Source organism: Gambusia affinis, linkage group LG23 (genome assembly GCF_019740435.1).
Source record: "Gambusia affinis linkage group LG23, SWU_Gaff_1.0, whole genome shotgun sequence".
NCBI classification, from domain to species: Eukaryota; Metazoa; Chordata; class Actinopteri; order Cyprinodontiformes; family Poeciliidae; genus Gambusia; species Gambusia affinis.
The window spans coordinates 4,435,832-4,447,639 of NC_057890.1; the positions used below are offsets into that span (position 1 = coordinate 4,435,832).

The 11,808-nt window shown below is 40.7% G+C and overlaps 2 protein-coding genes across 7 annotated transcripts in view; one reads left to right on the top strand and one right to left on the bottom strand.

The window, feature by feature from the left end:
- The window catches only part of osbpl8 (oxysterol binding protein-like 8), a 103,406-nt gene extending 97,028 nt beyond the window's left edge, over window positions 1–6,378 (top strand). For all 6 annotated transcript variants that reach the window (XM_044107643.1, XM_044107645.1, XM_044107646.1 and 3 more), the window contains 3 exons: window positions 1,402–1,504; window positions 2,352–2,457; window positions 2,541–6,378. In XM_044107643.1, the coding sequence (XP_043963578.1) occupies window positions 1,402–1,504; window positions 2,352–2,457; window positions 2,541–2,670 (339 nt within the window). In that variant the 3' untranslated portion in view covers window positions 2,671–6,378. The remainder of the gene's footprint in view (window positions 1–1,401; window positions 1,505–2,351; window positions 2,458–2,540) is intronic.
- On the bottom strand, window positions 4,254–9,510 carry LOC122826121 (E3 ubiquitin-protein ligase TRIM21-like). The gene is made up of 2 exons (XM_044107649.1): window positions 9,426–9,510; window positions 4,254–9,274 (listed from the first exon to the last, which is right to left on the bottom strand). The coding sequence occupies exon 2, from the start codon at window positions 9,263–9,265 to the stop codon at window positions 7,667–7,669; it is 1,599 nt and encodes a 532-aa protein (XP_043963584.1). The 5' UTR covers window positions 9,266–9,274; window positions 9,426–9,510; the 3' UTR covers window positions 4,254–7,666.
- Window positions 9,511–11,808: the final 2,298 nt, after the last annotated feature.

Below are 11,808 nucleotides of genomic sequence, written 5' to 3' on the forward strand. Positions count from 1 at the left end.
ATGCAACAACCAGTATCAGCCAGTGTTGCGGACACGTTAACTGTTATTGTTTACATCCAAACGTTTCACACATGAGCACAAATGCTGGAGGGGAAAAAGGCGACCCTTTTAGCCGCGCTGCTGCACCAGAGCAGTTCTGTTAACAAAACGAAACTGGAGATGTAAGTGTTATTAATTCAGTGCAGTGCGCCATGGCAAAGGGAAAACAACGCCGAAGAGTAAACCACTCGTATTCTGCTTTCTTCCCGCTCGCTGTCGGCTTCACGCTACAATCAGACCCGTTGCCACAGCAACCGACAGAGCTGAGATTACATTTAAATGTTTCAGGATTCAACACCAAAAACACTCCCCACTCCAAGAGCGGAACGTTCAGTCCGTTTTCAGGCTCAATGTTTATTTTACAATTATTAATCAGTGATCGACTGAACCCAGCAGTTATTGATTAGCTAATTTAAACACCTGCTCTACTGATGATCTGCCAGAGAGTTGTTGTGTGGGTTGCCCCTTTTTTATTTTTTTTTGTACTGAACTGACACGCAAGAAATTCTGCAGCACATATACATATTAACGTTGCCGAAGTCAAGCTAGCATAACTGAGCTACTTCTTTTTCCCTCGCTAGTTTTTTTATTATTATTATTATTATTATTAAAACTTTTTAATGACCTGCAAAATGTGAAACCCTTGGATCTCATCTAGCTGTCAGTGTTGACAATTAATAGCAAAACATTGCGTCCCTTTTCGTTTACATCTCGCTTATGGTTTAGCAACAACTTGACTTCAGCGCTCGTCATCGTTGGCCAGATGTTTTTTGCCTTCCAAAAAACTGCAGAAGGGCAAAAAAAATTGTATCTCTAGATATTAATTTTATCTCCTTAAATAGAGCCGTACTCCTCTAGATGGGAAAGACAAATAAACATGATTTGTTTGCTTGTACTCACTTCATTATATTTGATCGTTTTCTTCAATTACGTAGCTTATATTGAAGTTGTTGGGGGGGGGTTTCTTTTAGGAAAATTGTGTATTTATTATTAAACAAAAAACTTAAATTAAGGAGTTTCTGATCCGATTTTAACTAAAATGTTAAATCGAAGCTGTTTTTGAAGTTTGCCCTCGTTACTGCAGATTCTGTGTCCCAACTCTCGCCTGGTCGGTTACTTTCGAGTGCTAGCTGTGTGTTGCTATGTTTGCACTAACACACCAGCATGCGTCACTTAGCCGCCGTTATCCGCCACCACCGACACCGGTGGAGTTTCCTGCACAAGAATCCCGATTTTAGCGCTGTTCATTCTCTTTCCTTTGCCCTTTTAATTTGTGTCTTCGTCTGCTTTTCTGCTGGCTGATAACGTTCCGACTGTTTATCACATATGTTTGTGTGTGTCCATCTGCGAATGGCTAATCAGGTAACGGTGCCAAAGAGAAAACACAAGAGCGACAAGCCCAAGAGCCCCGAGAGCGGCTGCTCCTCACCAGAACCGGATCGCCATGACTCGTCGGGGAGCGAACGTGAGTCAGCCTCGCCGGGCGCGTTGATATGCAAACACGGCTGGATGAACGGGACGGAATTATACCGCTCAGTGGACTTCTTTGGGAATTTCTGTGGCGTTTTGTAGCATTTTCCGAAGTTGTACAATGGATTCTAAACAGAAATACGTGAAGTTTGCATAATGAAAAAAGCTTCACCTCATAGGTCAGAGTGAAATTTGTGGACAAATTCATGGTTGTCATCAGTGAAGTAAAGGGCACACAGATACAAAAAAAAAATAATTGAGATAAGACAAAGAATAAATTGTGGACTAAAGCAAAAGTTTATGAAGAATTGAAAATACTCCAAAACATTCAAAACTTTTTAGACACGCCCAAGAAGACCAGAGGCTGTTTGCCATCAAAGGCGCTTCAACAGAGCGTAGAATTAAAGCTGTGAATACTTAATAATTTTTTCTGTGTGTCTTGTTTCTTAATTTTAACAAATTAGCAAAAATGTCACCCTTTTATTGCGTTTGGTGTCAAATTTGGATAGAAAAGTGGATTTAATACATTTTAAAATAAGGACGTAACACAACAAAATAGCTTAACAGCCTCATCAACAACTTTATTTAAAACATAAATAGATCTATATAAAAAGAAAACTATTAAAATACAAGTAAATAACACTTTGAATACTTTGCAGATGCTCCTTAATGAAGCAGTGGCAGCATAATGCTGCGGGCATGTTTTCCATCGCTAGCACTGATGATAAAGATAACGGTGACATTCTAGTTTTTAGATTTTAAAGCAGTGGGAAGTCTAGAAATGTGTGGAATATTAGTCGGTACCCTGATAACGACAAAAACGCCGATTTACTTTGTTGCAGGACACAAAAGCAAGCATAACAGTCGGCTGAGGAAAAAGGGTGCAGACCTCAGCGAACTTCAAAGTGCCATCGGCTCCATAAAGCAGACGCAGGACGACATTAACAGGTGAGGAAGCACTCGACTCGTCCCGTGACGCAAACGTGTCCCGGTGCCGCGCGCGCTAAAAGGTTCCTGTCTGTGTTGTGAAGGAGCGTCGCGGCGCTGCGGATGCGTTCAGCAGGCCGGGCGGAGAACACGTCGTTCCTCCAGCAGCGGGACTACGTCGTCATCGCCTGCCTCGTCGTCCTTCAGGTTCTCATCAACTACATTTTCAAGTAGCGGCCGCAAGGCCTCAACGTAAACTCCCTCTCTGTCTCACACAACACACACATATACCGGAGTTTTTTAGACGAGCGGACCTCCAGCTCACTCATTCTCTCCGCTTAACGAACCCATATCTTTGTGTCCTGGAAAAGCAGAAGAACTCGGAAAGAGACCGTTTTTAACGTATTTATTCGCGACCGTCACCATTCCAAATCTCCGCGGAAATGGACGGATTTCAAAGAGAGGAGCAGCGGTGAGGGGATTTCACATGGAAAAAAGGCTCGACTGCCTCTCGGGGTTTTCTTTTCTTTCTGTTTTTTTATTAACTTGCCTTGATGTCAAAGGCAAAGACGGCAGCCGTTTTTTATTAGCTGTTTCATTATTATTATTATTATTTTTTAATGGAGTGATGCTACTCTGATGTTTCACATTTCACCTCAAACACACAAAAATAACAAGGACCACAGGTCAGATTGTAACACGTACATGAGATCCCTTTAATTTTAGTGCTTTTTTTTTTGTTGTTGTCTATTTCTCTTTTTTGTTTTCCTATCTCATCTTGTGTTTAACGGAAGCCTGTTCAGAACAGAAAACAAAAAAAGGGAAAGAAAAACAGAGTAGTCCAATGTGTGCGACTTTTATTTTTCTATGATCCGATCCTCTTATATTCACCGTCGATTCCACGTCTGGAAATAGAAGACAGTGAGAATAACACAAGGGACAAAAGGAACAGAAGCTATAGAACTCTGCTTTTTTGCGTACAAAGTTGTTGTTTAGAGAGAGGAAAAAAAAATAGATCACATTTGACACGTGTGTATGTTGTAAGTAGCGAACTTTAACCCTTTGGAGACCATTTTTGTCTTATGGCACAAATGCACTGGAAAATGTGGGGCATTCACTTTGGTATCGCCTCAGCATTGAGACAGACTGATGCTCTAATCAAGAAAATAAAAAATTCTATATATATATATTTGAAGTCTTTTTAAAACACCCCAGTGACCACTGCCCTTTTACTGTTCCAATTTAAGCTAGCCGTTCTTTTTCTTAAAATTAGTAATGAAGAATCTAAGAGTGGCACTCTTGTCTTCTTAAGTCTAATTTTGTAGTATTGGTAGTTTCTTCAAGCTTAGAGTGAGGACGAATTATTTTATTTTTTTTTTATGCTCACTATTTTAACATCTCTTTAACAACTTAAGTATAAAAGCCTCACATCTAAGTTTGAAAGGGCGCCACTTGTTATCGCTCTTATTAACAACAATTCTACCAAGCCGGTTCTAGTGTTGAACTACGTCTGGTGCTGTAGCCGGTTTTCAACTGGCTCTATAGACAATCCAACAAAAACGAGCTAAAGCACGCCGTTCGCCTTGCCATCGTCAAGCAGGTGTCCTAATATAATTGGTTGCTCGTCCAATTCATTTAAATGTGGTTCATAAGTGCAACGATAATGAGAGAAACCTTCATGATTTTATCATTCGTTTCTGAATGTTTCCGGTAATAATGTTTCTATGCAGGCTGACCATTTTTAACGTGGTAAGCTGATGTTAGCATGCTTCTCGTTGGTTTAAGTCGACACTATTTGAACTTTTTCCGCATTTCAATTTGGTTCCAGTTAGTTGTCTGCTGTTAGAGATGACAGAAAATGAACGATAAATCTGTATTTACCACAGAGAGTAGAGTCTGCACGCAAAGTCGACGCCTTTGGTTTGATTGAGAGCTTCCTGCTTGGAAGCAAACGTTGATCTAAATCTGGAGTTGAGAACCGTTTCTGTAAGTAATGCCACCAACAGTTTTTCTTCTGGTTGGAAGGACCATTAATGTATTGAAGTCCTAATTTAAGTGTGCTAAAGATTAGGGTGATGACAATAATGCAATCTAAATTATTTTCAGCAATGATATTTTTTATATAAAATATAAATACAACAAATATTCTTTGATTTTTTATTTTTTTTCAAAACTGATACTCCTTTTATATTGCTTTATCTCTTACGGGGCTCTTTTTGTTTGCTTCCTTAAATAATTATTTGAATTCAAAATCTACGAAGGGTATGAATAATTTATGAGCCGTCTTTTAGAATGCCAAAGTGGAATCTGTTATGTCTTGTTGGCGTTTCCAAATAGCTGCACATTGGAGGTAAACAAGCTGTTTCAATCGGCATATAAACAAGAGTTTATTCATTTTGTTTCAGATTACAAGTGTGAAAACAACTCTGTGCACTGAGCTACTTTTACAACATGGTGTTCACAACCATTTTATCCGACTGCTGGTGTCCATGAGTGCACCTCTAGTAAATAACTTTGCCCAAATATAACTTCTTTATTTATTTTTGTGGCAATTTAGTGAAAAAACGAGTGCCAAGCAAGCACCAGCAACAGTTTAACATGTGGACTGGATTGGTGGGGAACTAGCATACGGCAAAAATAGACTCCGAGTAGACAAAATCAAAGCTCAAACACTTTGTTTGAACTTCACTGCCTGACTGCAGCAGCTCCGCTGCACGTCCGATAAAGAGCATCAGTCACTTCCTCCAGCGCATTTGAGCCTCAACGTTTCAATATGTAACCTAGAGTAGACTCTGTTCTGAGGCTCCTCATCAGAGCGCGTAGACTTGCAAGACTTTTTCTAACCGTCGCCATGTTGATAGCATTCCAAATGTACAAAAAACTTGCAGCCAAACTCTTTGTGTGTTAGAGTAGAAGTCAGTTGGAGTCACTGTGTAAATAATCCAGGTGGCGTGCCCGGAGCCTCCGGAGCGGCACTGCGGACACTCTCACTGTGTGCACTAACCGTTTTCCTCCTCCTGTTTGAGTTTTACTAGAACATCCTGGTAAGTTTAGCAGCAGCACTGGTTTAATGTGTTTTTTTATTTTTTTTATTTATGTCTTCGCCTGTTATGATGTTAGCCTTGTCGACGTTTACATATATCCGACCGCCTCCGCCGTCAGCAGACTGTTAAGCGATGGAAGCTTCCGGACACAGAGACCGGTAGCGTTCGTAGGAGCCAGCTGTACCCCTGGAAGTTGCCCGGCTGGCCCGAGTGCATGTGTGTTTGTTTTTTCCCGTGCGTCCTCATTGCCTGAGATGGTAGAATGTGTGGAAATAAGTACATACCAGTGCCTTTTAGAGTCAGACATGGGGTGAAGTTTTGTAGCTTAAAGGAGGTGGTGTGGGCAGGGTGCAACAGAACGTATAGTTTGAATTCAGACTTGGATTGTGGTTGGGGTTTACTGTAGAGTTGTAGTGTGGACGGTGCCATATGAAGTCTGACTCCACAGGTAGATGCCCGCCGCCCGTAGATACCCAAAGGCCGATCCCCTGCCACAGGAGGAAGAGTGCAGTTTTCCTTCCCGTCTCCCTTGTCGTCAACACACAAAACGTGGAGGGAAGCTGCCATCTTTACTGTACGTCGTCGTTGCCGTGTCTGTGAAATATCGTTTTATTTATTCCTCTTTTTGTATGTGGGTTTATGTTGAACATTTGTTTTTCGGCTCAAAGTTTTAGGTCACTGTTCTTTTGTCTTATTTAATGTTAGTTTTATTTTTCAAAATCCACACGCTCGTTTTTAATCCACTTCACGTTGATACCAGACACACAGGACTGTCCAAACTGGGACATCTTTTTCCTATTCAAGTAATTGAATATATTTACTGTATCTCCATGGAAACTGTAACTTCTCTGAAGTTTATGGTCACATGTAACACAATAAAAACAAATGACATACTTAATTCTGTTGTGTGTGTGTATGTGTGTTTTGATCGAGTAGGTTCAGTCAATGTTAGAAATGCAGAATTACCAAATCTATGCAAGATGTTCCCAGATTTATTTCTTATGTGAACATAGTTGAGGCAAATATGTTATTCCATGGCCTAATCCTTTGATATCTTAAGAATCATTTAGATGTGGTCCCATCATTGGCCAGGTGAAAACTTGCATCTTCGATAAATTTGCTGATGGAACAAAACAAAAATCAAATAAGAAATTCTTAAAATGTTCATGTTTCTTTAGAGCTTGCCTGGTATTGGCTAACCACCAATATCAAGGCATAGCAAGGTTACATCTTCACAACTGCTAGTATTGGGTGTTGTTAATAAATCTAAATCACCACCAGAGGGCACCAGAGATCCTTTCTTCAGTGACTCATTTGATCTTTCCAGTCATGTTCTAGCTGCCAATATTCACATTCTCATCTATCGCTATACATTAATATTCCACATTTATTTAAAGTCTCACAAAGACATTATTGTGTTTTACACATTTCATATACCTCTGGAACATTTTGTATTATTTGGGATTAGAAATATTATTAAATAATTTCAAACGTACTCAAGAAATCTCCAGTAAAATCTAGAATTATTGAACTAGATCAGGTGTATACAGCTCAAAGTGGGGTTGAACCTCACTAGTTTACCTCAACTGATTGTTTCTGTCAGCCTGCTGTCCCTGTTGCCAGTTCTCCACCCAAGGACGTTGACAAAGGTTGTTAAAGCAGAGCTGGCCTTTCTGTACCTCTCAGATAACAGTTAAACATTTGATATCAGTTCATACTTTGTCTGGAGGAGGAAGGAGGAGTAATGGACTTTAATGCTACTAACAAAGGGTAGAACAAGATGTAGAAAATTATTAGAAATGAGGTTCAGCCAAAAGCTGTTAAGTTTATTCTCTTTTCTCCCTCTTACAGATTTCTTCTGTTTTTGCTTTTCATTTATCACTTAAATGTCTCAGATCAATACATTTTTAGGTCAAATGTGACTTGAGTAGGGCGTGCTGTGGCGGCGTAGGGGATAGCGCGACTCACATTTGGAGGCCTTAAGTCCTCGACGCAGCCGTCGCGGGTTCGATTCCCGTACCCGACCCACATTTGCCGCATGTCTTTACCCCTCTCCTTTCCTGTCAGCCTACTGTCAAATAAGGGACACTAGAGCCCACAAAAGACCCCCTGGAGGAAAAAAAAAAAAGTAACTTGAGTAAATCAAAAATGTTTTCTTAAAGCGACATGTGACTGCATTTGGGCAATCAGTTTAATGTGTGGCTGATGCTGGAAATGATCAGAGGGGCTGAGTTTTTGCCACCGTCACTAGGACAGGGACTGAAGTAAGGATAGAGTTTCTCACAGAAGTTGCAGCTAGTAAAGGAGAAGATGAGATGTGCTGCCTCAGCATCATAAAAGGAAATTAGACCCTCGTCGTAGTCCACAAAAACCCCCACCTTCTGGGGCTCAGACACCAAAACCAGAGGCACAGAGGGCCCGGTAAGAGCTCTGTAATGGCTGTTTCTTAGCCATACAACCCAGTAGCCATTTTCAGGGCAAATGGCGTTCTCACACTTCCTGTCGATAGACTCTTGGACCACTCCTAGTTCCCATTTAGTTTTCCCTTTAACTTCAACTTCGTAGTAAAATCGTCCTGAGGAGAAACTTTGCTTTCCCAAGACTCCAAAGGCGGACAGTCTCTCTGGCTTGTCTGGGAGAACCTGTGTAACATCACTGCATTGTACAGTTTTCCCATCGTCGGACATCACCAGATAGGGGTTTGCAGTATTTGGATCCAGAGTCACGTCCACTCCATACAGCCGAACTCTCGCAAGTTCAATGCGAGCGCAGAGCTTCTTCATCTCTGTTCTGATCGTCTCCAGTTGAGCTGCAGCCGTCCTCACCGTCGCATCGCAGGAGGATTGGACTCTGACCTTGGTCCAGTCCTTGGCGGTAACCGTCATTGTTGGGGTGTTTTGGAGCAGATGGAAGTGGTCTTCGATTTGCGACAGCTGCATCAGCTCAGATCTTTTCTTCATCAGTGTGGAGATTTCCTCTTCCAGCTCTTTTATGAAGCTTTCTGCCCGTTCTTCTGTTGCTTTCTGCTTCTGTACAATCATGTCGATGAAATGATCCAGACTTTTTCTTGCAGAACTGATGAGATCCGAACAGTCCTCCACAACAGCTGCTGTCACTTCCTCCGCATCCTGCTTGCTGAGCTTCACCGACTGCTTCAACTGCTCCATCTTTAGTAATCTCTCCTGAATCATCTGCTCAACACAAACTCTAGTCTTCTCCAGCTCTTTCTTCTTTTCTTCACACTCTTCCGTCAGAGCGACAACCTGATGCTTCTTGTGGTCGGACGCAGCACAGCTTGGACACACACACCTCTGATCGGTCTTGCAGAACAGCTTCAGAGGCCTCTCATGCTTCCCGCACATCATGACTGGATTGATCAATGTATGTCTCTTCAGCACTGTGATTCTCGTATGGGGCTCCAGGTGAGTATGGCAATAGGCAGTAGCACACACCAGGCAGGACTTAAAGGCTTTCTGTTTGGGTTTGGTGCACACTTCACACAGAATCCCTCCTGAGCCGGGCGACACTTGTCCTGACAAGCTCCTGGCATTCCTGAAGTGAGAAGCCATCTCAGATATGAAGGTGTTGATCCGCAGAGCTGGTCTGGGATCAAACTGCTCCTTACACAGCGGACACTGCTGGTGGCGGCTGATGTTCCAGTGCTTTGTGATGCACGTCTTACAGAAGTTGTGTCCACATGGTATGGTGACGGGATCTGTGAACACATCCAGACAGATGGAGCACAGAAACTGTTCTTCGGATAGAAAACTGGAAGCAGTCGCCATGTTCACTCACTGGAATCAAAAGGGTTTGGGAGGACTGTAAAAATCAGCAGTAACTCTTCACAAGATTGTAACTTTACTTTAAAATCCATCAAAACGAATTAGTAAAGAATTGTTGTTGTATAAGAATTTTGCGGATGGTCATTTGAGTAGCTTTACTCACCTGTGTTTTGTCGAAGAACACTACCTAAAGTGAGTGAGTCACTTGTTTTTCCTTTAACAGCCCAGTTGCTCCTTTAAAACTCCACCTCTTGTTTCATCTCCTCCCTCAAATGGGATTTTGGTGTCTTATTGCAGAGTTTATGTAAAACAGAACAATGAATCCCCCATGTCAATGCTGGAGTAAAGAAGACACCAATATTTTTGCTAAGACTGTGCTCCTCTACATCTACAGTCATGACTTAACAGTTTTGGTGTTGATGCAAATGTTCTTATGTTTTTATGATGTGGTGAAGACAGAGTAAAAACATTTTGTATACTTCAACCCCTTTTTATTAGCAAATATGTCAATGTTTCCAGTCTTGAACTATTCTTCTTCATAGCTCCTGTCGTTCTCTCTGGAAGTTGTTCTGGGCCAAATCCTGGCTGGTGGTGACCCATTAGTATTTTAGATAGTTGGTTTCTATTTATCCACCTCCTTTTTTAGGAATCACAGATTCTCAGTGGGGTGAAGACAGGAGTTTTCCAACCATTTGATTGTTGCTAATGGCCTTGTGACATATTGCTCCATAGGGACGAATCCACAGATCAATTTTATGAACAAAGTTGTTGTTGGTATATGTTTTGATCCCACTTTTTTCCCTGAGATTTTGGACACAATTAGGAGGAAAACCACTTGACTGGATGAAAACCAACATCACCATTGGATTGTATCTGGATGCTTCCTGGTTGACAACACACTGAACTCATGGTAGCTCTCACCTTTTACTTCTCTGGACAAAAGATTTTCCAGATGTACCAAACAATCAAGATGCTTCATAAGATAAAACAAACTCACCTTTTACATAATTCACCATTCTCATAAGGAGACAGTCCTGGTGTTTAGTTTTCGAACCTCCTTACTTCCCTGAAACTCAAGTTAAATGTAAGGGAAGTATGAATGATCACCTTTTTGAATATATGTTGAAATTTCCAGATCATAATCTGTCCAACAAGATTACAAGAAATAGTCTATTGGAAAGTTAATCTGATGCTTTTCTGATGTCTTGTAGCAGGTAGCTGTGCAGTAATGTTAACTTATTTGGTTTCTGTTATGATTTTTTGTGTACCATTGCTACTTGGAAACAGAGGGGTGATTTTAGTGTATATGTCTCTTCCAGGTTCAGTTTTGCATTTCAAAATCAGTTATATTTCATACATGTCACAGTTTGTCCCAACCAAGTATTTTGTAGTCCTTTCTGCACAATACACAGATTTAAGCGACCCTTCATAAATTCAATACATATCACCTCAGGAAGTTTTTAAGCTTAACCTTCTTAGTGTAGTAATACCTCCAGCATTTGTTTCAATCTCTTCCTCCAAAGCATTTTATTAGAAATCCCCTTTCTTCCCAAATATTACATTTGGTTCATCCCTCTGCCGAATAAGTTGGATATTACTGTTGCTAGGATACATCGCCCTCAGGATTTTTCAGCTCTTCTTCAAAGCTTAGAAAGAATGAGAGAGCACAGACGCTGGCTAAAAGGAAAAGCAAAGCACAATGTTAGAATGGAACAGGAAAAAAAATGAAAGACAGGTTGGTCTTCCAGACAAAAAGGGGGTTCGGGAAGTAAAAATAAACATAAGCAAGCAGAGGGGTAAGATTCAAAATGATAGAGTGGTGACACTGCTTTATAGTGAAAATGATAGTAAAAGGGAAGGTGGTAACTATATAGATAATAAAGGAAACATTCTGGGTTTAAAATATTATGTAATCCACTTTCCTTTTTTTATTATCATTATCTTCCTTTGGCATTGTCCTGTCAGTGTCCTGTCAAACTGAGGTTGCTGTGTGTGATTTAATGACTGTGAGCCATTTTGATAAAGTAGGTCAGTTAAAAATGCATACACACACGCGCGCGCGCGAACACACACACGCGCACACGCACACACACACACACACACACACACACACACTCACACTCAAGTTACTTTTGAAGTCCATTGTCCTGACGTTAGCCTTACGTGTGTTTTTAGGCATAACACAGGTAAATTTCTTAGCTGGGTAATTAGCTGCTTTAAAGATGTTTAACTGTATCTTTAAAAAAACAAAAAACAATTATGTTAATGTCTAATTTATTTTAATCTTGGGATGGCGCACAATTTAATATATTTTTCTTTTTAAAAATAAAAAAGAATGTTGCAACAACCAATTCACTTGCGAGCTGGCTAGCTAGCCTCCAAGCTAGCTGCAGCAAATTAGGAGCAGATTTTATTTGTTGTAAACTAAAAGTAGCAAATTTTGTTGTAGCACATCTCTGAGAGAAAAAAGATTAATAAATTAAAATATTTTAAGACAATTATATGTGTTTATGTAAACTGAGTCGAAATACAGTGTTTAAGAATTG